Raw genomic sequence first — 22,685 nt, 5'->3', positions numbered from 1 at the left:
ATCTAGGTATGCTGCTATAAAACAGTTTCCATGATACATCCTTCTTTAAGGATAAAAGCAAACCGGGCAAAGACCTATAGTCAGTTTCCATTTGTGTGAAAATGTGCTTAGCTCTGGAGAGGAAATTTCTGGCAGGATGCCTCAGAAAGGGTCAAAAACAGATGCCTCTGGACAGGAGAGTCTTGTATTGTTTGATTTTAAAAACCAAATGTGTGTATCACATTATTATTAAAATGCATCGAAGACATTTATTTCATACATTTGTTAAACTGTAGTTAATAATTTTTTTTTGGTTAGGAAAAAAGCAAAAAAGAAAGGAAAGGAGTCCCCGCCTTTCAGAACGTGTGAGGGAGACGACACCCCTGACCCGCAGCTCCTCGGTTTTCCCGGTATCGAGGCCGACCTGGGGCTCGGTGGCCTGGGGAACTCTCGTCACTGAGCCGGGGTCCTCCGCGTGGGCCCTGGCTGGGTGGCACAGCCTTCATCCTTTTCCTGACACAAGCCCACCCGCCAACAGAGGAACATTAACTCGGATTGGAATCCGCCACCGCTGCTTGCTGGCTGCCAAGGCAGCGGGGTCAGAGCTGTTGGGTGCGTGACAGTCCCGTGCAGGAGAAGCTGGAGGCGGAGGGAGAGCCCTGTGCGCGCGCGCGCGCACACACACACACACACACACGCGTCCGCGCGGTCCAGAGCAGCTGTGCAAACACCGGGGTATAAATGACTCTCCTGGCGCAGATCCTCCGAGTAGCTGGTCCTCGGAGCCCATCTGTCGCCATGGAGGCCAGAGCCCTCTGCCTGCTGGTGCTGGTGCTGGCCTCAGTGCCCTCCGGCAGGGCCGAGGAGTACGTTGGACTGTGTGAGTACTGCCCCGGCCTCCCCAGGGGCAGGCGGAGGGGACGAGGGAGGGATGCGGGCGGTCCAGGTGGGGGCTCTCGGTGGGCGTGTGAGCCAGGAAACGGACGAGCCCCCACGTTCATGCAACATTTAGCAAGTGTCGGATGCGCACTTTCTCTCCGATAGCCCTGCACCGTGGGTCTTGCTGTGCTCGTGCTACAGACAACAAAACCGAGGCTCGGAGAAAGTTATGACTTCCCTAAGGCAGTCCTCCTGGGCAGGGTTGAAATCAGGGTTTGCACCCGGGCCCATCCCCTGCCATCCCATAGCCTTCTTTGCCAGGATTTCTGAATTGCAATCTAGGTTTTTATACATCGTTGTCGCACATTTACAGAACAAATCAGAAAGACAGATGAGAGAACGACCACTTTCAGAACATTTTCAGTGTGTACAGTGTTCATTCTAGCCATTGCGCGGCTGCTCTGGGTGGGCCGCGGCTGTTTCCTGAATCCTTGCTTGGAGGAATTGGGGTGTGGCTCTTTCCTGGCTGTCCACTGAGCAGGGCGGAGGGCAATGGTGCCCACACTTGGCAGAGCTTCGAAAAACCCCAATGCCAGGGGTGACAGTTAATCCAGAAGTCTCCGGAGGGGCGGGGAGGATCCAGGCAGCAGCAGGTTTCAGAGATCCCTGGCCAATTCCAATGCAAGCAAAGTGTGGGACCACTAGGATACGGAATCAGGGACTGGCAGCGACAGGGGAGAATTTAAGAGATTTCTTGTGATTTCCATTTTCCTAAGGTAAAATCCCATTAGCTAATGAGACACAGTGAACTTTGGCTGCACAGAATGACACATAGGCTTGCTCGGAACAAGAGTACTGGAGACTGAGGGATGCACAGGGAAGATGTGACAAGCTCAACAACTTGGGGACGGGAGATACGGGAAGGAAATAAAAAGTTGCCTGCACCCGGCTTTTCCCTATGAGGCGTTCGCCTCCTGCTGCGCTGTTCATTTAGAACAAGGGGCAGGTTTTCAGCCATCCAACAATGAAGGGGAACTTCGTTTCCTGGTTCAGGGGACCCTGGACTCCTAGGGCTCCTGCCAGCTGGACCCAGGCCCGTATTTGACTTCCTGACAAGACGATAGGAGCGTGCCAAGGGAAAGAGACACCCAGGCCAGTGGCCAGCTTCCCTCAGTTCAGCATTTAACAGAATGTTTCTCTAAATATTTGCATGGAAAGCCGATCCTCCTGGGGGCGGGGGTATTGCCATCCTTTGAACGTGGGAACATCGGGTGAGGGGTGCAAACTTGCAGAATGAAGTGTGCAAACGAGCGTCACACCGGTAAGGCTCTGGGGCTGACTGGGCTCTGTTTGGGACAGCGGAAAACCAGTGTGTCGTTCCGGCCAAGGACAGGGTGGACTGCGGCTACCCCGAGGTCACCCCCGAGCAGTGCAACAGCCGGGGCTGCTGCTTCGACTCCAGCATCCCGCAGGTGCCCTGGTGCTTCAAGCCTTTGCAGGAAACAGGTGAGCCCGAGCCCCGAGCCCGGCAGCAGTGTGGCCTGGGGCCTGCTACACGTGGCCTGGTGTCCCCGGAGGTCCCGGCCTTTCTGGGCCTCCAGGAAGTGGCACATGCCCAGGCTCTCCGTTGGCGGATGCCCAGCACCTGTGCTGCCCCTAGGTGGGCCTCACGGCAGTCTTCACGCCCAGGACAGTGGCCGTCCTCTTCTGTCCCCTTCGTGTAAAACACAAAAGCAACTGTTTCAAAAAGATGCTCAATGCTAAGGCGTTATGTAGAGGAAGGTGGTTTAAAAACTATTCTTGAGAGAAATGGGAAATACAGGTTTGGACAGCTGGGCCGATTTTGCAGGCTGTTGTCCACAAACCTACCACCCAGAGTCCTTGTCATCTGTGACATGCCCACAGCAGATGGCAGGCGGGTGGTGGCACCTCTCCATACCCCCATCCCCACCCTGCCCCTCCTCCCCCGCTCTCTGGGAGGGGCCACGTGCACTGCGGCTGCTGTCAGCTGCGCCTGGGCAGGCGCACGGTGGCTTGGGTGGGGCAGTCCGCTAGGAGCTGTCTGGCGTGTCCAGGTGCAAGCTCGCCTTCCAAGGATGGGCCTACGTGAGGCTCCTTCCTGGCAGCAGCACCCAAAGGAGCCACTCTTGCCTTTGTCCCAGGGTAACAAGGGGAGGCCGAGTTCCAGCTGACCCGGCTCCCCGATCAATGCTGGAGGCCCCTGCCCTGCCCAGCAAGGCCGGGGTGGGGGTCTGGGGGTGCTCCAGGACCGGGAGGGAGCGGCCTGTTGCCTCTTGGCCTCCCCTGGGCTCTGTCATCTCACCTGGTGGTCCGAGGTGGGGCAAGGTCCGTGGGGCACCGGGTTATTCTCCCCTGTGGTGGGGGCTGGGGGAGAAGGCAGCGCGGGCCGACGGCGGGGCCTGCCTGGACCTTCAAGGGCAGACAGCTGGCGGGGGGAGGCGAGACTGCTGGGGATGACGATGACGCCTCTGTTCTGTTTCCAGAATGCACATTCTGAATGCCACCTGCTGCCCCCAGCGCCCTGGGACACGAGGCGCCATGCTCTGGGTGCCCTGCCTGCTGTCCCACCTTTCTGTCCTTCTGCTCCTGGAGGGGCTTCTGCTGCGAGTTAGTGTCTGGGGCTGACGCCTTAGAGAATAAAGACCCCATGCCCAGCACCAGGACGGCTCCTCATTCCTGAACTTTCCGCCGTTGTGTTTTATTTCCGCCGTGTCGCGCTCGTTCCTTTCCCGTCATTTCCCAGCTGGGGGTGGCCGGAGGGTGTCACCAAGTCTCCCAGGAGAGGGTCTGCCCCGGCCTCAAGGGCAGGAAATAATCCCCAGGCAGCACCAGGTGTGGGGATATCTCACGTCTCGCCTGGGGACGGCAGGAACCTGATAAGTGGCCACTTCCTTGTGTGAGCTGAGAAAATACATTTCAAATATAGGTTTTAAAAAATGATTCATGTTTTTCATGGTGAAGAGCTTGTGCCAGTAAAACCATCTTACAAACTGGTCCCTTTTGGTATTTGTTTGCAAACCAAGTTTGACACCTGTGTCACCTTGGGTGGGCTTTTATTTTCTATGTTTTATGAAAATGGGTGCAGCCGTGTGAATACATTAGTGTCACTGAGGATCCCGTCTCAGGCCCTCGTGGAGTCTGAACCACCTCTGGGTCTGCGCGTCCCCCACCCACACCGCTTTCTGGGACTGGCCACTCTCCGCTCACACCGGGACCGTTTCTGGTGGAGCCTCCCGGTGGCTGCTGCTGGGGGGACTCTCTGGAGGCCAGATACCCACTCTGCCCAGCGGCAGAGGACAGCTCGAGGAGGTGGGTTTCCTGGTCTGGGCCATTTCTCCCCGCTGGAAGAGAGACACCCACTCCCTGAGAACAACAGCCCTTGTTCCTGAGCTTCACTTGGGGCCTGGTCTCTGGAGCTCACTACATGCCCGGAAATGAGATGTTGTAACCCTTGTTTTACAGATAAGGAAAAAGCCTTTTCACAAAAGCACCTGCTGAGAGGGGACCATGTCAGCATGTCTCCATCTCTGAATTCAAAGCCCTTGGTGTCCCTTCTAACGCCCAGCAGGGAGCTTTCCAGCCCTAGGAGTGCACTCCAAGCGTGGCCTCCCCACTCTGAGACCTGCCACCCGGCACTGTCCTCTCCCTCCAGCATGTCCTCCTAGCTGGACCCCGGCACCCCTCTCCCTCCCAGACCACGCCCAGCCTTTAAGGGCTGAGGGAGGTGGGTCACGGGCCCCGGGCCTCAGCCTCAGGCCACACTGCCACGGCCCAGGACAAAGACTAGGAGCTGCTTCCTCCCTTGCTAACTGCCCATGGCCTTGCCCTGGGAGGAGGACTCTGCAGCCTCCCTGCGGTCCTACAGCCGCATTTCCAATGATTCCTTGCCTGCCCCTGCATCCCTGGGCACTGCCCCCTCTGCTGTCACTGCTGACACCCCCTCACTGTGCTCTCACCTGCCCCGACACCTGGAGAGGAAGGGCCTCCCAGAGCCCCCGCTGGGTGGGTCCCCGTCTGGAGAGCTGCTCCACTCCTCTGCCCGGGCCTGTCCCTTCCTTAGACAGGACGGTGCGTCACAGGCATCCCGGTGGTCTCAGCGTTGTTCTTGCTGCCCCGAATGTGGTGGCTCGAGCTAGCTGCCATGTGAGAAAGAGTAGAGTGACAGGCTCGTCCTGGGAGGTTGTGCCGGAAGCCCGGGATCCCCTCCGGTTGGCGCATCACTCTCCTGCGTGTCCACCGCCTGATGTCAGAAGCCAGTCCCTGCCTGGGGGTCCTGGCGACCCCCTCCAGCTAGTGGTCCACAGCAGGCTCACCACCCTACATCCTGCAAGAGGGAATCTTCCAGAACACACCCTCTTTGTCCATCCTGCCGACCTTCCTGAGCCCATGTCTTCTTGGTGGCTGCACCTCAACCCACCTGGTCTGTCCAGAGATGAGCAAATAGCGCTGTTGGGATGAAGCAGCCAGGACGGCCCGGGCAGATCCTGAGAGATGCATCTGTTGCCAGGGACGCTGACCCCGGCTGCCAACTTGTGCCAAAAATGACATAAGCAAAACCTGTGGCTACCTTGTCCCCACACAGCCTTGGGGCCAAGAGGACCACAGACGTCTGGGGACGTCTGCTGGGGTTAGGAGCCTCTCCAGGCCACTTTGCCAAGGCTCTTTCCCAAAGCCACGTGAGTTCCCGCATCACGGCAGCCAGAATGGCGGAGCTGGGGACAGGGCCAGGGCTCTGGTGAGGGGGTGACACACGCGTCCTAAACACGAAATTTAAGGGGCTGCCCAAAGACTCAGCAATCGAGAGAAGCAATATTTTATGCAATATTTTAAAAAGCCCAATCAGCAAACCACATGAGGCCTGCGAGACTGCTCACCTGTTTTTATGAATAAAGTTTTATTATATTAGATCTGGGCTGGGATTAGGCTGAGGCCAGTGAGGCGGAATCGTTCGAGTGCAGGGTTGGAACTTGTCTTTATTTAAATTTTTGATGTTTTGTTCATCATTCCCTTTTTGTGTTGCTTTGATTTTAAATGTTTCATCAACATATTTATCTTGAGCACTGAGTTTTCCAGCGCCCCTTACAGTGTCCATCCGAGGTGAGTGCTGTACTCGCCTTGTCCCAATCCCGACCACTAGGGGCAGGAGGGAGGCAGCCCTCCAGCGGGGGTGCCCAGCGGGGGTTGTACCCTGAGTCCCAAAGGTCTCACTGCACCAGGTGTGACGTGATGTTCGGCACCAGGTATGCAGGCCTAAGGAAGTCCCAGAGAAGAAGAGAATGAGGGTCACAGTGGTTTGGAAAATAAATCCTCATGACAGGATCAGCAGCGCCCGGGCTGGCCGTGTTGAACCGATGTCCTGGAGGAGTGGGGGGCCCTCGGCCCTGGCCCTCTGAGCACTTGCTGCCCCCTAGGCCTGAGCCGGGCAGTTCTCCTGTCTTCGCTTCCCCGACACCTGGGAGGTCAGCTTTTGCTGATTTAGGAGAGGAAACGTGCCCAAACCCTTCCGGACTCTCTCAGAATTGTGAAACCAGGTTAATGAACCACACACCATGCGTTAATAAATTGCAAACCAAATTCCAAAGCGGTTATCTTCACCTATTTGTGGTAGGTCCGAATTTCCTGGTCATGAGCTGTGGTGTGCTAAATTGTAACTTCATGTTTATCATAGCCCAGTGTCTTTCTCTCCGAAGTTCTTGGAAGAAAATCAAATCTAGTCACCGTCTGGTGCTCAACCAAGTTCATGTTCTGCTGTCTCCGTAGGGTGGACGTCCACGCACGGCCCCTCTCCTTGGGACTGTCTCTAGGTTGGGGTCGTCCAGGAGGTGTCTCCTCTTCCTGGGGTCCCGGAATGACCCTGGGCAAGACCCACATGCTTCTCCTTGTTCCTGGCGCCCTTCCACCTGCCTCTGTTTCTCTCCCTCACCTACTGTGGGGACACCGGAGTTCAGACCCGGGTGGAGTTTATGTTGTAAGAAACAGAGCGGTGCCCCTGTTGGCAGCCGCAGGGAGCCTGTGGGATTCCCGTAAGAGACCACAGAACGCCGGTGTTGGAGCAGTCCCCTCCATGGGATGGAGCGAGACCAAACAAGCCCACCCACCACCAAATGTGAACAGACCACGTGGACATTGCCCACACCAGAAAGAGAGCGGGCAGCGCCCTCTGCTGGTTACTGAGAGTGGCTTCGCTCCCCACCGATCCCAGCACACCTGGCACCTGCCAGGTATGATAAAAATCAAAATACCCAATCTCAGAGCCACCCTCGCTTCCTGACAGCACCCAATGCTGGGCAAAGGCCATCTCCTTGAACCTCCCCCAAGGCACAGAGGCAAGCCCAGCTCCTACCGTGAACCCTTTCTGCACCCTCATGTTTGGATGCCCCTCGGTGCGTGGTGTTTCTCTTTGCCCAGTCCACGAGCCCAACTCTGACTGCACGCATGTCCCTGTGGTCTCTGGTGGGACACTGGCCAGGTATAGCCAAAGTGGCATCTCTTCCACCTCCAAACCCGTCACCGTGCCCCATGTAGGGCTCAGTGGGGACGATCGGGGCCCAGGACGTGTGATCTAAACCAGGGATCCCCAGTGGAGTTGTCCTGCCACAGGGATGCTCAGCTGTTTCTGTGGGCTGTTTCTGAATGTCATAGGAACAGGGCCTCGAGTGGACACAGGCCAGAGATGGCTGGAGTCTCGACGTCGCTGAGTGTCCCACGCAGACCACTGCCTCCACCTGATGGACATTGCAGTGTCCCGTTGGACACTCGCGGTGACTCAAACCTGGTCATGAAGATTCGAGCCAGAGTTGACTTCTGTTTTACATCTTAACACCAAGTTGTTTTTGTCGTCGTTTTTTGTTTTGCGTGGTTTGAACACACCCAAATTCTCTAGGAATGCGTACTGTACAAACCAAGGGAAGACTGCATTTATTTAGTCTGGAGCTTTAGTCGAGTTGTTTATTTCACATGTTAATGCCCCTGGTGGCAAGTGAGTCACCCGCTCAGCACGCCCGAGTCTGCTGTGTTCACGGGGGCCCATCCACCGGGATTCAAGTCCTGCACCCCTTCATTCCATCCTGTGGTGCAGTCATCTGGAGCACGAGCACACTCAATATCGTTAGGTATTCCTTTCCTTTATTTCTCATATTTTTAAAGCAGATCATGCATATTTGTTTTCCAGGATTGGGTGTGGGCATGCGCATTGAGTATGAGTCTCATGAAGTCGTTGGCACAAAGCAGGGAGGGCATTCTGCTGGGTACGGGCCTCCTGGCCAGGCTCTCTTGCCGCCTCTGGCACGGTTCCTAGCTGGGGGGTCGCAGAGGAGACCCTGCCTGCCCCAGTCAGTGTCTTTTCCCATCTTTTCTATTTTAATCCTGGACTGTGTCTTTTGAACAGGAAAGAGGCCAAACATCGACATATGTGCTCTCTGGCTCTCCCCGGACAGCCACACCCCCCAAAGCCCCCTTCCCCTCCTCCTCTCTGGCCTGACAGGGGAGGGTCACCAGTCCCAGGAGGGGGTTGCAGACTTTAGCGAACACCACCCCATCAGCCTGCACTTTTGACCCCCCCAACCAGTCACCCCTCCCCCTCCCCCTCTCCAAGACAATCGTTTCTTCCCGATATTCCCACGGCTGCTGGGGCAGGGCGGCAGGAGAAGCTGGGGTGCAGCGAGGGGGCACCACCTGGCCCACCCAACCTGAGCCAGGCCGTCAGGGCCTCCCTGCTCCCACCCAGAGCCCGCTGGGTCTTAGGTCAAAGGAGGGCACAGTGCCGGTGTTTGGACCACCCTCCAGCCTGTCTGGGGTGTGCCCTGATGGGGGACCCAGTGGCAGCAGCACCGAGGCCGTGGGGTCTGGTGGCCCTGGAGCGGCAGGGCTGCCCTTGAGGGGGCTTGGCTGCTTCCTAAAGCCCCAGGCCTTCCCTCTCTCCCTCCCTCCCTTCCTTTCCTCCCTGGTAACTTCTCAAAGGGGCTGAGTTCTGACTCCAGGAAAAACTGGCATCCACCTGCGCCAAGGTGCGAGATCCAAGACCAAGAGCCCCGACAGTGCGCAAAGCTACCTCGGCGCTGCGGCTACAAACCGCCCACCCCTCTCTGCTCGTTAAGGGAAAGTGTCGTCATAGGAAACTTGTCTTTCTCGTTCCCCTTCTCCCTGTGGTTGAGTCTAATCCAGGTGTGGGCTCCATGTGGTTCCCCCACCAGAGGTGCCCCCCGTGCCCTCCCCCAGGTCAGGCCTGGGACGTACTGGCCGCCTGGCCTGGCTGCAGGTGATGCAGTGCTCGGTGGTGGGCTTCGGTGCTGGACATCAGTGACACCATCTGCCAGAGCCCACGTGGCCTTCCCACCCCCTGGGTGGTATCCCCCAGTGGTCAGGGTGAATTTGAATAGTGATTGTGATCCACGGGGTCCAGGAATCATTCTGATATCAAATACCTTCATCACTAACTTGGAAATGTCTTGGATGTTTCCAGAACCTTCCAGAACCCACGGAATAAGAACTTTGAAGAAGAAGCTGGAACATGGTTGGGCTCCCTCTCTGCCGGTGTTTGCTCCTGGTGGAGGGGAGAGAAGTGGGGGCTTCCCCGGCCCTTGCACTAGTGATGAAGAGTGCGGCTCCAGAATACGTTAGATATTTACTTGCGTTCATCGCTCTGCCCCGAGAATTCCCCAGCTTCCAGCGGCACAGAGAGGGGGATTTTTGCTTCAGACTTAGGCACTGATACAGGCTCAGGGGAGCGACAGACACACCTGGGAGCCCCTGTGAAGGAGAAGGGGGAACAGGCCTGGTGACGCCTCCGCACGGAGCGGGCAGGAAGAGCCTCTGGCCACAGCGTGGTTTGGACGAAGTCTCCAAAGCCCATGGAGGGTCCCCAGAGCCAAATGTCATCTGCGGGGTCCTGGCCTGGCAGGAGTGGCCCCTGGTGGGTGCCGTGGTAGATCATGGGCAGCACTGGGGCCACCAGCTCCGTGGGTTCCTGCCACAGCAGGTGTACCCAGAGGCCAGAGGGTCGGAGGCAGAATGTCCGAGCTGTGCGGATGTCCCGAAGTCCCCTCGAGGCACTGTAGGAGTGAGGGGTGGCTCGCGGCAGGGCTGCAGGCTGCACACAGGTAGAGGCTTCTCAGTGTGCTCTTTCAGACTTCGGATCTGGGTTTCCAGAAAGGCTTCTGCGGCTCGAATTGTCAGTTGTAAGAATGCATGCATAAGGATGTTTTCCAAATTTTCAGATTAAAGCACGGCCTCTTGTAGACACGACCTCAGCACGCATCAGAAGGACAAGGAAGGATTCTGGAATACTCCAACGACGGTGCGCCACACAGCTGCAAAGGCAAGAGTGGCAGCCCTGTGCCTCTGGTCTGGGGTGCTGGCTGCGGTTTGGGGCCAGGGAAGGAAGCCAGCTGTGCGGGAGTGTGGGCAGGCGCCTGTCCCTCTCTGAGCGCTGCAGGGGGGTGAACCAACTGTTATCCCCGGCTGTCAACTCGGGTGACCTCATGGTGTACCTGGGTGGATTGGGGTGAGGTATTGTGTCTGGAGGATGGGCTGGGGTGTAGGGTAACATCTAGGGCCCGAGAAAGCTGGCAGGGAGAAGGGTGGGGAGCTCAGGTGGACCGTGAGTACAGAAAGTGCCGCTGTTGTCCTCAGCCGGCCACAGTGCAGTGTGCGTGCCAGGTCACCAGGCAGTGGCTTTTCTTGCTACAGGGATAACAGTCCTGCCCTGCAGGGCCACGCCCAGGTAAGGGACGCAGAGTGCCATCTGGACTCACGGCGGCCCTGACAGCATACGGACCCCAGAGCTGACCCCTGGAGTTTGCACATCCTCTTGCCCCTTAGCACAGCGTCTGGGAGCAGAAGTTTCACCGATCACAAGGACGGACCCCCCAGCCCCTTCCTGCACAGCATGACCCCCAGCTATGCTGCCAGCTCCTGACCGTCGCCTCCCCCAGGAAGGGAGTTTAACGGAATGGGCAGGAGCCTGGCTCCCCAGCCGGGCTGGCAACGTATGAATTCTGCCTCCACTGCTGACCCGCTCTGTGGCCTCAGGCACGTTGTCTTACTTCTCCGAGACTCGGTTTCCTCATCTGCAAAGTGGGGCTGGCGGTGGCTCTCTCGCTTGGATGGTGACCGTTAAATGATAGCACGCAATGAAAGGTGGGAGAAGACAGTGTATGACCGCGTAAGCGTTGGGGCCACGGCGTCATTACTGTCACTCGTACTTTTCTCCCCAACTCATCAGAATCCGCTGTAACCCTGAAGGGGGAACTGCTCCACTGAGGCTATGAGGAGAAAATGCCCAGATGCTCCGCCCGACCCCAGCCCAACTCCCCCCGCAGGTCCTGGAGCTGGGGCTGTTGAGAGCGAAAAGAATAGAGAATTAGAAATCTGAAAATAATGATGCTTTATTTGATTTATGTCACATTTTCATAAATGGCATCTAATTTCAGAAAACAAAGTTCAAGTCTGCAAAAAATGCATGTACAAATCTAAGGCAATAACTCTACAGAAATATACACGCCGCTCCACGGTCTGTAATGTGGCGTTAGAAGCTCACATCCTAGGGCCCGTGTGGGTTCAGAGTTCCAGTGGAGTCCCACAGTCAAGGGGACAAGTACCCCACAGAGCTGACGTTGTTTTGAATATATATACATGTGTACGTGTGTATATGTGTCACGTTTATCTACAACTGTGCAAATCTCTCTCAGCGTGCAAGCAACAGTATTTCCTAAAGTCACACACCTAAATCACTGTCAATTTATCCATACAGCATTATAAAAACAGGTATTATATAATTACCTAGTAGATATACAGATATATGCATGTTTGCACGCTGATTAAAAAGTTACTTGCATTGATTTTTGCTTTGGAAGGAACAACAAAGGAAAAACATTAAATAGTCCCTCATCAAATAAAAGGTAACAATTCATGACAGATTCAACTAATCCTGTATTGCACCAATATGCCTACAAAGGGGAAAAATACGTAAAACCTAGGGTAAGGGGATGAGCTACATGTATCAAGTTTTAAACATACATGTTCTGTTGAAAAACTCATCCCCTCGCCCCTTCAGAAGAGAGCACAGACTGTAACACGGAAACCCTGCGTGGGCGGGTGGTCTACTTCATTAGCAATTCGGACGACAGCACGTTTTGCCACCATTTTTAATTGGCCAAGGACTTAACAATGATTTATTTATGATTAAGCTCAGGAAGTCTGTAGGTCATGGAAAAGGGACCCCAAGGTGGACAGTGGCAGAAATGTAAAAAATGTCAAGACATTCAAACAAAAGAGCTACCAGGGTCGCTAAAATATTTTCAGTAAAACCCCACTGCGGTACCACTCCGATTACACGGCATCCTGGGATCTCCAGGGGCCCGTGAACATGGGGCTCTCAACCCTCAGCCCACGTGGCCCCCGACTTCCTAACGGTGCATGTCGAGGCCTGACGCTGCAGTGAGCAGGAGAGGTGCCTTCGGGGCCTCTAGGAGGGGAGATGGTTTGGTGAGTCCCCCAGAAAGGGGTGCGCCTGCTGTTCCCACCGCGGCAGCACGCTCTTGCTTGGCAAGCACTGTTTTCTAGAAGCTCCAGGTGCCCACTGTGCACACACAGGGCCCTGCCAGGAGGAAGGGCAGGTGCTGAGCGTGCGCCTCGGGGTGTGCACCGCATCTAGGGGGTGAGGTGAAAGGTGAAGGGTCAACTGCAAGTGCTGGCAGTGAGGGCTTCGAAGGCCACCTTCGAGGGAGACTCATCTGGGGCCTAGAGAACTGGCCCGAGCAGGCCGGGGCAGGGTCCCGCCGCGTTGCTTCCCCTCCGCCCCCTCACCCACCTGCCATTGTGGCAATGGACTGCACCGGCCAGAGGTAACAGCAGGTGGCTTACAAGTGTCCCGAGATCAGATCTCGTAACAGTAGTGACCACGAAACAAATGCCACTTCTAACTGTGAGCAGTTTCAGGGCCGCCTTTTAATTCACGTACGAGGCTTAGGCCAGAGATGCCCAGAGTGATCGGCCAGATTCTGTTTATTCGAGGCAGACACCCAGAGGATGGTGTGGCTCTGTTGAGAGAAAGCCCCAGCTGGACGTAGTAATTCTGGGTTTTGCTAGTTTTTATTTATATGAGCTCGTGCCTTTCCCAACAGCTGGAGGGCTGTTGCCAAGCCAGGGACCGCAGCGGAACAAACCCATGCACGCCGTGGCTACGTCCTCGCCTCGGACCAGAAAGGCCTGTGGCCGTGGGGCAGCTCCCCAGTGAAGGGAGGCCCGGGGAGCTGGCTCTGCCTCCACGGCACAGCACGCACGCAAACGCAGAGCCCTCGCCCGCCAGCAGGCCCCTCCGTGTTTGTGGCAGAACAAGAGGGTTTCGTGCTTCTGCTTCTTTCCTTTCCGAGTCACGGTGGCCATTCTACGAGCAAAAGCCCCAAAGCTTCTGCTCTCCCCGCGTAGTCCCTCCCCAGGCCAGAGCGTGGTAGCTGGTGTCACGGCTCACTCTCTCCTTTCTGATGCCAGGGGACTGATTCTGGGAACAGGAGGCAGCAAGGTCCCCAACCCTGGCCTCTGCATAGGCACGGCCACATCAACCTCACGCGACGCCAGCCAGGGGAGGCCACAGAATGCGTCGAGGAATGACTCCCAGCTGGCATGTTCAGAGGTAACGTGGAAAACTCAGCTGAGGTGAAACCCTCTGTTTCCCCAGAGATGGACACAGAGACGGGAAGGACACGGAACAGTTATCAGAAGGTCTAGGCCAACACGGTGAAGGACGATCTTGTGTGCGCGGTCACATTTCCCGCCTGCCCAGGAGGCATGGATTTTAAGGACAGCCTGAATCGACCTTGCAAGTGAAAATTGGATTGTGTAGTGGGGGTGCAGGGGCCCCCATTTCTTCCCTGCTCTGGTCTCGGGGAGGTTCCCAAAGAACATCAGCCCTGAACGTGGACCTAAGAAGACCTGGTCTTTGCAGAGGGGGATTGTCTCGGAGGGATCTCCTGAACTAAGAAGCCAAGCAAGTGGCCCAGGAAGATCATGACTTCCATGCAAGCTGGACCCTGGGGGCCGGGCAGTCTAGAGAGGCAGAGGGCTGGAGAGGGAGGAGCGAGGTGAGCCATGAGCTTGTATTTATATTGAGGCCCCCTCTGACTGTGCCCCCACTGCAGGATGGCAGCAGGGGCCATCTGCTCGTGGGTGCTGCGCCCTGCCCAGCCCAGCTCTCTGCTCCGGGTCCGAGTGGTGGGAGGAAAGCCCAGTTTGAAAGCCTGGCCCAAAGCCGCCGCTGACCCTCGCAAATCCTCGCTCCGAGTGGGATTTCCTGGCCAGAGCCTGGGAGCCGGTGAGCCGACATAGCACGTAAGACCTTCTAGGTCCTGCTCACGTCAACTTTGGAGCCAAAACCTCGTGAGAGGCTGCTTTCCCCACTGGCTGCTGCCCCGACAGACCTGAGCCTGCGGAACCGATTTCCAGCAAAACTAGAGCAATGGACAGGGACGTACGACTGCTGAAGCTGGAGCTGCTGCCCGGAGCCCAGGCCGGGGGGACCACCGCCACGCTGAAGGGGACCGCAGGGAGGGCATGGCCGGCGCCTGCCACCAGCAAGCCAGCCTCGCCTGGGCACTTTCGAGCTTGTCGCAACATTAACAAGGCGGGAGGACGCGGGTGAGACGTCTGGGGAATGGAGGACACACAGAGCTTCCGGACAGCCGAACATAAAGCGTGAACGTCGTGGAGGGAGAGGGGCGATTGCTTACAGCCGGGTGTCGACTGGAACGCGAGTGGCAAGTCGAGCTCTCACAAGACAGGCAGCAAGTATATTCCAAATACAATCTACACATCAGTTTGACTTAGTAAAATTCAAGCAAATCACTTGAAGTACTTGACACTGAATGCAAGTAAAAAGTTTTATATAAAATATTTTATTAGCAGTCTTTATTCCTTAAAAGTGTCTAAGTCTATATTCATACACTCTGTCCCTCCCCCAGCCGGGCGTTCTGTTTACTTTCCGCCGCGTTCTGATTTGGCCACATCGGACAGAAACCTTCGTGGGTCTGACTGCACGTTGACCGTCTGCGCCACAGGCACGGAGTGACACAACTTTGTCTTTCCTTCTTCGAGTGAATAATGAATGATTGAGGATTTAGAGGCTGGTATGCTACTGAGATGAGGGAAATACCGCAGAATAATACTATTAGACACACACCTGGAGCAGGTCAGCGCCCATGCACATACGTGTGTGCATGTATGCACGTGTGCATGTATGTAGGTAGGTACACACACACACACACACACAGGCCCCTCCGGAGCCCGAGCTGGCGCACAGCGGCGCTGCGCTGGGAAGCCAAGGCCAGGCAAGGGCAGAGGATGACCCCTCCCCTGAGACGAGCAGTAAGGCCAGCCCCCCAGGCCAGCCAGCGACACCCCTCATGGCACTCAGACGTAAGGCCACCAAGGGCAAGGGGCATGGGCCACTGGCCTCCCTCTCATCTCAGCCATCTGTTTGGTGACAGAACGAATAACTGAACACATTAGCCACTAACTTAATATTGCACTTCACGCCTTACAAAGCATTTTCAGGTACATTCAAACATTATGGTCAGGAGGCAGCGCAGCAAAGCAACGTAACAGGCTTCCGGGCGAGATGGGCTGGATTCCAGCTCCACCCTTCCCTGCCCCAGGCCTTCCCGGCCGTGGCCTCCATGTCTGCATGACGGACAGAGCTGAGCTGAGCGGCCACGCGGTCCTCGCCCGCCGCACCTGACGACAAGCCGAGAGAGCCCCCTGCCCCGGGGCCCCAGGCTGGGGCAGCGCCACGCAGGCGGGACAGGCCGGCGGAGTGCCCGAGGCACCCAGGCAGCACCCGGAACGCCCGCTGGACAAGGCCAGAGGCTCACGTTTCCCTCCTCACGGAAACAACCGAGGGCCAGCTCTGCCTCCTGCATGTGGCCTGTCCCTGACCTCGGGCTGGGAAAATGACCTTTATGGGTTTCTAAGATGAGTTTTTACCTAAAAGCTTTATGTCACATTTCCTGGTCCTCAAGGCACCTCCCCCAAGGCGACATGATCCAATGTGAGCAACTCGGGGACTGTGTAAAACGCTCACGCGGTTCCTCCCCTTCCTGGGACGCTTCCCATGTCACCCCTGCAGGGACCCGTGGAGAGTTTAACTCTCTGGTTGATATTCAGTGAGAGCAGAAGAAAGGAAGGCACGAACGCTGTGAATGACGTGGACACAGACACATTAAAAGCGACACTCTTTGGACTTCCGTTTCCACCTCTGCCAGCAACGGGGGAGGCCGCGCATCTTTTATCCAAGGCTGAGTCCTTCCTCCGAGTGGAGAAATTCAATGAGACACGAAAGGAATATTTGGGTCATTGCATTTAGAAATCACCTCAAACAAATTAGACTCCGGGAGTCGGCCTGGATCTACACTCCGCCGTGTGAAAGAAAGCACGTCATCACACACCTCTCAGCCGCGCTATTCAGACAGGTAAATTGGGCGGTTGTGTGGGCGCTGTCTCGGGTCATTGGAGTAAGGCATTTGAGCAAACCACCCTGAAACCACAGGCGGAGGGAGAGGACGCGGCAGCTTGCGGGAGGGGCGAGCGAGCGGCCTTTACACACCAACCCCACGTGACCTTTCACACGTGTTCCCTCCCAGCCGCCTCACTGCCCTCATGGCCACCAAGAGCTGCCCCTTGGCAGGACCCAGCCGGTTCCTCATCCACCGAGGGATAAATGTATCCATCAACAGTGGAAAATGGAAATTCAGGGAGCATGAACTCCTGGGAAAATAATTCCTTCAGCGGGCTTAGGTGCTCTTGGAAGCCAGACTTTAAATCTAGAGGAGTCTCGCTTCTGAAATTGCTGGGACGTGACGACGTGTTCTCGGGGAAGCAGCTGAAGCTGCCTTTGGAGCAGAGATGTCGGCAGACACGTCCCTGTCGGGGTCACGAGCCCACAGCACCAGCCCACAACGGTGTAATTCTGAGGGTCCGTCGGGGACTTTCTCCTCTTCCCAATTCCAGGCCGCTCCTGTGGGAGGTCTTCCCTGCGTGCGATGTCTACGGGCAGATCTATTTTGAAATTAAATGAAGACTTTTTATGACGGCTACGTCTGACCCTGGTTAAAACCTTCAGCTGGAAAGCAATGCCATATTTGTGGAGAACAAACAAACTTAAAATTAATTTTTAATATATATCTCACTTGTGTTTACTAAAAAAAGTGTGGGAGTGAAAAAGGAATCTCTAAGCATTTGCAAACTAAATCCACGTGTAAGTAAAATCCAGACCTTTTCGTTCCCTCAAAGTAGGAAGCAAGAGCTTCGGGGACAGAACCAAGGAACCTCACAGCCCGCCAGAGCTGAGGACGGCCTTGAGCGCCACACAGGGCCACTGTTCACAGATGAGAAACTGTGGCTCAGAAAGGTTAGTGGATTTGCCCACAAAAATGCAACGCTCTGGTCTGTCCCGGGGACCGGCTCGCAGCTCTTTCATTGGGAGACCCTGATTCTAGGATAATGACATCTAGAAGGAGAAGGCAATTTTACTTTCCTAACGACGGGCTTCTTTGGCCAGAATCACCTTCCATCCTCGCAGTCAAACCGCCTCAGACGCCCGCCAAGCGCAGGGCAGTCTCGCTGTGAGTTCAAAGGCCGCTTGACCTGCAGATACGCCCACAGCTCCTGCCCTGGGACTTTATTTAGTGTGGTATGTCAGCGGGAACGAGGGGCTCCCCGTACACGGAGTCTGCACAAACCCAGCATGGACGCGTTGGTGTAGCTGGGCGGTCACAGAAACCAGACTTGGGACACGAAATCACCCACGACTCTCGATGCATTGCTCAGTCAAGTTACAGATGCCGCGGCGCACTGAAGTCTTCGCTGCTTTCACGCAGAGCTCTTGCGTTCCCGCGCCCTGTGGTTGGCATGTTCCCCTCTCGCGCACTTAGTTCACCTGTCGCCGGCTGGCTGCATCCGCAGACCCAAACCTCAGGGTCACGCGTGAAATTCCCTGAGGCCCAGCTTTTCCAGGCTCCGTGGAGGTAGTTGATGTGATATAGGAGGAAAGGGAAATTGCTTTTTAAAAATCAACACAGTTGATCTAGAAATTTCTTAGGCAAAATTAAGGTGGTCAGAAAGTTAGAAAGAAACAATATATTTTGCTTAAAATAAAAAGCACGTGGAAAATAAAAGACTTTGAAAGAGTTAGCCAATTTCTTCTTAACAACTTTTTGCATAACTTTAAAAAGTTTCTGCAGGGCTCAGTGCAGATGGTGCCAGAGTTCTCCCTCAACCTGGACACTGCATTAGAAACTTTCACAGGTTCTGTCCGTACCGGGACCAGCTCGGTGACCAGGTTAAACCCTTTAAACCTCTAAACAGCGTATGTTATTTATCCTGAATAATTCTTCAACAAGTACTAAAAAGGTACAATTTCTTAAAATGAATGAAATTTAAAGACTTTTGGCTTGGAAAACGACTTCTCATTGGAAAGAGACAGACCTTAGGAAGATGAAACTATGAAAGACAAGTCATAAAATGGAATCCCTCCGTGCACGGACTTTCTCTCCCAAGACATCTCGCTGCACCGTGACCAGCTGAGAAGTTGCCTACCATTCACCGTCCAGGACGAACGGTGAAGAATTTTACCGAGGAAGCCTCTTGTCACCGCCTGTGACGCAGTTTTAAGCTCTGCCCCAGTTGTGGCATTTTCAATTCTGCATGTAAAAAACCCCCAGCCTTCCTACATCTTCCTAGTTACAGCTAGAAAGGGTAACGTGAGGAGACCCAACCCAGCCGAGCGGATTCGGTCAGTACTAGACACCGCAAACCGAACGTGGTTCCTGGGGTTGGGTCGCAATAGTCTCTGTGTCACCGGGCACGTCCTTGCCGCCACGATTCTAGAAGTGCCCTTGGCCACATGTCCACTTTTCCTCTTGCCTGGCGCCGGGCGTTTTACCTCTCCGCCCGGATCTTGTACCTCAGCACGAAGTAGGCGATGAGGCGCAGGGAGATGAAGAAGATCCCCAGGACGAGGAAGTCCAAGTAGAGCTTGGCGTTTTCCACGTCCAGCTCTCTCAGGATGGCCTCCGACTTCTGGAAGTGGCACGTGTCGTCGATGTCGCAGTGCAGGTCTTCCCGGTCCAGGCCGTAGATGGAGAGGATGACCCCTTCGAAGCCATACCTGGGGGGAAACCGCGGGTGAGAGGGAGGACTGGCCTCCCCAGCCGTGCTGTCTGCGGAGCGAGAGTGCGCTCTCCCTGCGGCGCATGGCCTGCCTGTCCTTCCCGCACAGCCTCCTGCACGGAAACACCTCCGAACCTCTCGACTTCTTCCTAAGACAAACGCGTTCAACAGCTCAGCTACGCTTTTCCCTGGTTTTGTTTCCTCTGGAGCCCCCAGCAAAAGCCCAAAATGGAGCAGGCGGTGGGTGTTCATTCACTGGTGCAAGGAATTGAAAATGCCTTGGTTGCTTTGGCATTACATGCTTTCTGACGGTCAGATATAACACGGGCCTGCCAGCCTCACAAGGACTTGCGAGCGTTTATATAAATGTCCCTGCTCTGGCCCTGTATTGTCAGAACAGAAACACTAATTTTGAGAAGAAAGACATGGGTTTCTGATTTCTTGGTGCTGGGCAGCGCACAGATTGTTGAAACTCTGTACAAATGCTTTGTTTTGATTTTGTTTTCCTGAACAATGTACCTGGGTCTGAAGTGACATTCTAGAAAGGAAGAGCTTGTTCCCAACTTGGGGTGCTTTGTCAAGTGGAATCACTGCAGCTGGGGGCGGCGGGGGTGGCTCCAGAGATGGGCACGGCCACCCGCCTACCGCGGCCAGCGCCAGGGAACCACGCCTCTGGGGACATGAAAGCCGATAGCCTAAGGGCCCAAGGCACTAGAATATTCTTGTTCAAAGGTACTGGGATGTTTAAAAGGTGACTTGTTTCCCACTGGATTTCTTATTAAGGTTTCACACCCAATCAGGACCTTGTCCTAAGCACTATTCGCCTGGGAGAGGAACAAAGTTCCTAACGGTTGGAAACACCCCCACCGAAGGCAGCTCTTGGAAACACCCAGAAGCACCACGGCTTCTTCGGGGAGTGACTCACCAGTGTGCATCCTGTCCGTGTGTGTGTTGGTAAGAGTGGGGACACACCAAACGAGGAAAAAAATAAAAGACATCGATACCCACAGATGGTGACCCACACACAGTGACAGCCGAGAGCGGCTTTTGTGAGCCCCTCACAGCGGAGGCAGCAGCCCCTCCCTCTGCGGCTGCTAGTCCCTGCGCTACCTGACGTAGGAGATGTAGGACATCCACTGCAGGTACGCGGGGATGGTGTCGAAGCTCACGAAGAATCCTGAGAAGAGGAGGACGGGGATGGCCGTCACGGGTCCCACGAATGTCGCCACCTGGGGCGGGTGGGGCACAAAGAGAAATCCTTGCAGAGCCAGCAGCCTGGTCCCGGCGGAGTTTGGGGGTGGCTCATGACCCCAGCGCGGAGGGGCAGGTCAGAGACAGAGCGAAGCTTCCCCGAGAGCAGGACAGGTGTCTTCTGGCATGGGGAGGAACAGTGCTACCGGGCAGAGGGCATCGCCGTCCCCCAGGAGCTGACAGTCAGGTGACGCCGCCACCCACCACCCTGCTGTGATGCCAGCAGTCCCAGGGCCTCCCCTGCAGCCCAGGACGTGCTAAGAGAGCCCATGGACGATGTCCCCCAAGCCAGGCTGATGGGGACCCCAGGAAGACCCTCTAGAATGCACCCTGCGCAAGGCGGAGCTGCCGTCCCCTCCGCACAGCTGCCCCGAGTGGCTAAAGACAGTGCCCGGCCCATGGCAGGTGCTGGCGGGCACTCGTCCGTAGGTCCGTGAGAGGAGGAAAGTGTGCTACCACCTCTGGCGTGGGCAGCCCAGGGAGAGTGAAACAAGACACATCCTGACTTTTCACCCAACGTGGGCAAAACCCCAGTGAGGGCACGTGTGTGTGTGTGTGTGTGTGTGTGTGGTACATGTGTCCTGTGTTGATGCATCCGTGTGCCTGTGGGGTGTGCATTGTGAGAGGTATGTGTGTAGTGTGTTGAGGCATCCCTGTGAATGTGGTGCGTGCTATGTACGAAGCATGTTGATGTGTGTGTGGTACATGTGCGTTGTGTCGAGGCGTCTGTGTGTGTGGCGTGTGTGTAACGTGTTGACATCCCTGTGTGTGTAGTGTATCGTGTCGAGGCATCCGTGTGCACGGTGTGTGTGTAGCATGTTGACACATCCCTGTGTGTGTAGTGTGTATTGTGTCGAGGCGTCTGTGTGTGTGGCGTGTGTGTAGCATGTTGACATGTTCTCGTATGTGCTACAGGCCTGTGCTCTGGTCAGATGCGCCCCTGGTCAAGCCCAGGTGTCTGGGCCGCGGTGCGTCCTTGGCGGGTACCTGCAGGGACGTGGAGGCGGCTCCGATCAGCAGGCCCAGGGACTGGGCCACCAGCGAGGTCATGGTGCCCAGCGCGGCGAACAGGACGAAGCGCACCGCGTCGGAGGGCTGCGCCGTCATCCAGTACACGATGCTGCAGTAGGCCACGGGGAACATGATCTGCAGACACAGGGCCTGTCACCGGAGCCCCGCTCCAGCGGTCAGGACACGCCACCCCTCACTCCTCGGCAGACCCTGTCACGGACATCCTGGTCCCCCACAATGGCGCCCCCTCGCCAACATACCTGAAAGGGCACGTCGGCCATGGTCTTGGCCAGGTAGTAGGCCTTCAGGCTGTACCAGTAGTTCAGGTGTTCCCGGAGAAACACGCCCATCTCCAGCGGAACTGGGGGACAGGAAAGTGAGCGTGAGGGTCAAGGGCATGCGCGCGCAGGCCAGACACCCAGCAGGCGTCTACAGCAGCCCAGCCCCGGCCTGTGTCACGTGTGCGCCTCTCGGTACTCACACGCTGACCAGACGAAACGTTTTACTAGCCGGGAAAAGTCGCCACCCATTCTTATAGTCTGAAGGGCCACCACGCAGGGAATCAGAGTGGGGCGCATCTACGTGGACACCGAGTGTTACTGTGGTGACTAAACGGGGACTCACTGCCGGCCTTATTCTTACCGAGTTGCCTCTGAGACTCTCGGCATCACCCCTACCTGTGAGCCAGACCCGCAAGCTGCTCTAGGAAATTCAGGGCAACTCGGTGGTGGGGGGGGGTGTTGTAGGGAAGAGGGGTTTGTGCTGAAGTTCTCGCAAAACGACAGCTTTGTACACGTCAGCCCAATGTGCCCAAGAGCAGCCTGGTGTGAACAAACTAGGATTGCGTGGAAATCCACCTAGCAGTGCTTACCTGATCCTAAACTTGGCTGTACCAGGGCTACCTCAACAACTCAACCAGGTAATGCTTAAGTAGTAGAATTGAAGGGGCTCCTGAGCAGTTAACTTTCGGGAAATATCCCTCCCATCAGCCTTCCACCATGCTTAAAATCTTCCATTAGTGATTCATTCCTTTGGCTGAAACATATTTTCTCATCTAACAGAAGATATAATAAAACCTGTGTTTGTCAACACAGAAGATGATATTTTAAAACACAAAGATACTTGTGTTCTGAAAATGCATCTGTTGGTCAGGGCATGACCTTAGCCCCATTCTCGGGTAGGACGTGGAGAACAAGGAAGAGGTGGGGCTGTGGCTGTCACTCACACGTCAGAACGGTGGGCATGAGGGCGGCGAACATGAGGAAGAGCATGGAGAAGAAGAGGAAGCCGGAGTTGCTCAGCACCTTCTTGGCTTCGTTCCCGATGCCCAGGTAGAGCAGGCCGATGAGGAGGCCGATCCCAATGTGTGAAGTGATGCGCAGGTG

The 22,685-nt window shown here is 55.8% G+C and overlaps 2 protein-coding genes across 3 annotated transcripts in view; one reads left to right on the top strand and one right to left on the bottom strand.

The window, feature by feature from the left end:
- The first annotated feature begins 739 nt into the window (after nucleotides 1-739).
- TFF3 (trefoil factor 3 (intestinal)) lies at nucleotides 740-3,667 on the top strand. The gene is made up of 3 exons (XM_012659980.1): nucleotides 740-859; nucleotides 2,218-2,364; nucleotides 3,363-3,667. The coding sequence occupies exons 1-3, from the start codon at nucleotides 778-780 to the stop codon at nucleotides 3,374-3,376; spliced, it is 243 nt and encodes an 80-aa protein (XP_012515434.1). The 5' UTR covers nucleotides 740-777; the 3' UTR covers nucleotides 3,377-3,667.
- A 14,115-nt stretch (nucleotides 3,668-17,782) lies between these two features.
- Nucleotides 17,783-22,685, bottom strand: part of ABCG1 (ATP-binding cassette, sub-family G (WHITE), member 1) — a 71,974-nt gene continuing 67,071 nt past the window's right edge. For both annotated transcript variants that reach the window (XM_012659997.1, XM_012659998.1), the window contains exons 11-15: nucleotides 22,526-22,685; nucleotides 21,561-21,661; nucleotides 21,277-21,435; nucleotides 20,149-20,267; nucleotides 17,783-19,036 (exon numbers count right to left, since the gene is read on the bottom strand). The exon at nucleotides 22,526-22,685 is cut by the window's right edge and continues 7 nt beyond it. In XM_012659997.1, coding sequence (XP_012515451.1) covers nucleotides 18,808-19,036; nucleotides 20,149-20,267; nucleotides 21,277-21,435; nucleotides 21,561-21,661; nucleotides 22,526-22,685 — 768 coding nt within the window. In that variant the 3' untranslated portion in view covers nucleotides 17,783-18,807. The remainder of the gene's footprint in view (nucleotides 19,037-20,148; nucleotides 20,268-21,276; nucleotides 21,436-21,560; nucleotides 21,662-22,525) is intronic.

The sequence above is a fragment of the Propithecus coquereli genome, unplaced genomic scaffold (assembly GCF_000956105.1).
Source record: "Propithecus coquereli isolate 6110/MARCELLA unplaced genomic scaffold, Pcoq_1.0 Scaffold644, whole genome shotgun sequence".
Lineage (NCBI taxonomy): Eukaryota > Metazoa > Chordata > Mammalia > Primates > Indriidae > Propithecus > Propithecus coquereli.
This window is presented reverse-complemented; position numbering and strand designations above follow the sequence as displayed.

Coding starts and splice junctions, on each gene's coding strand:
- TFF3 (XM_012659980.1), top strand. CDS start 778: ATGGAGGCCAGAGCCCTCTGCCTGCTGGTGCTGGTGCTGGCCTCAGTG. Junction 860..2,217: donor CGAGGAGTACGTTGGACTGT/GTGAGTACTGCC, acceptor TGTTTGGGACAG/CGGAAAACCAGTGTGTCGTT.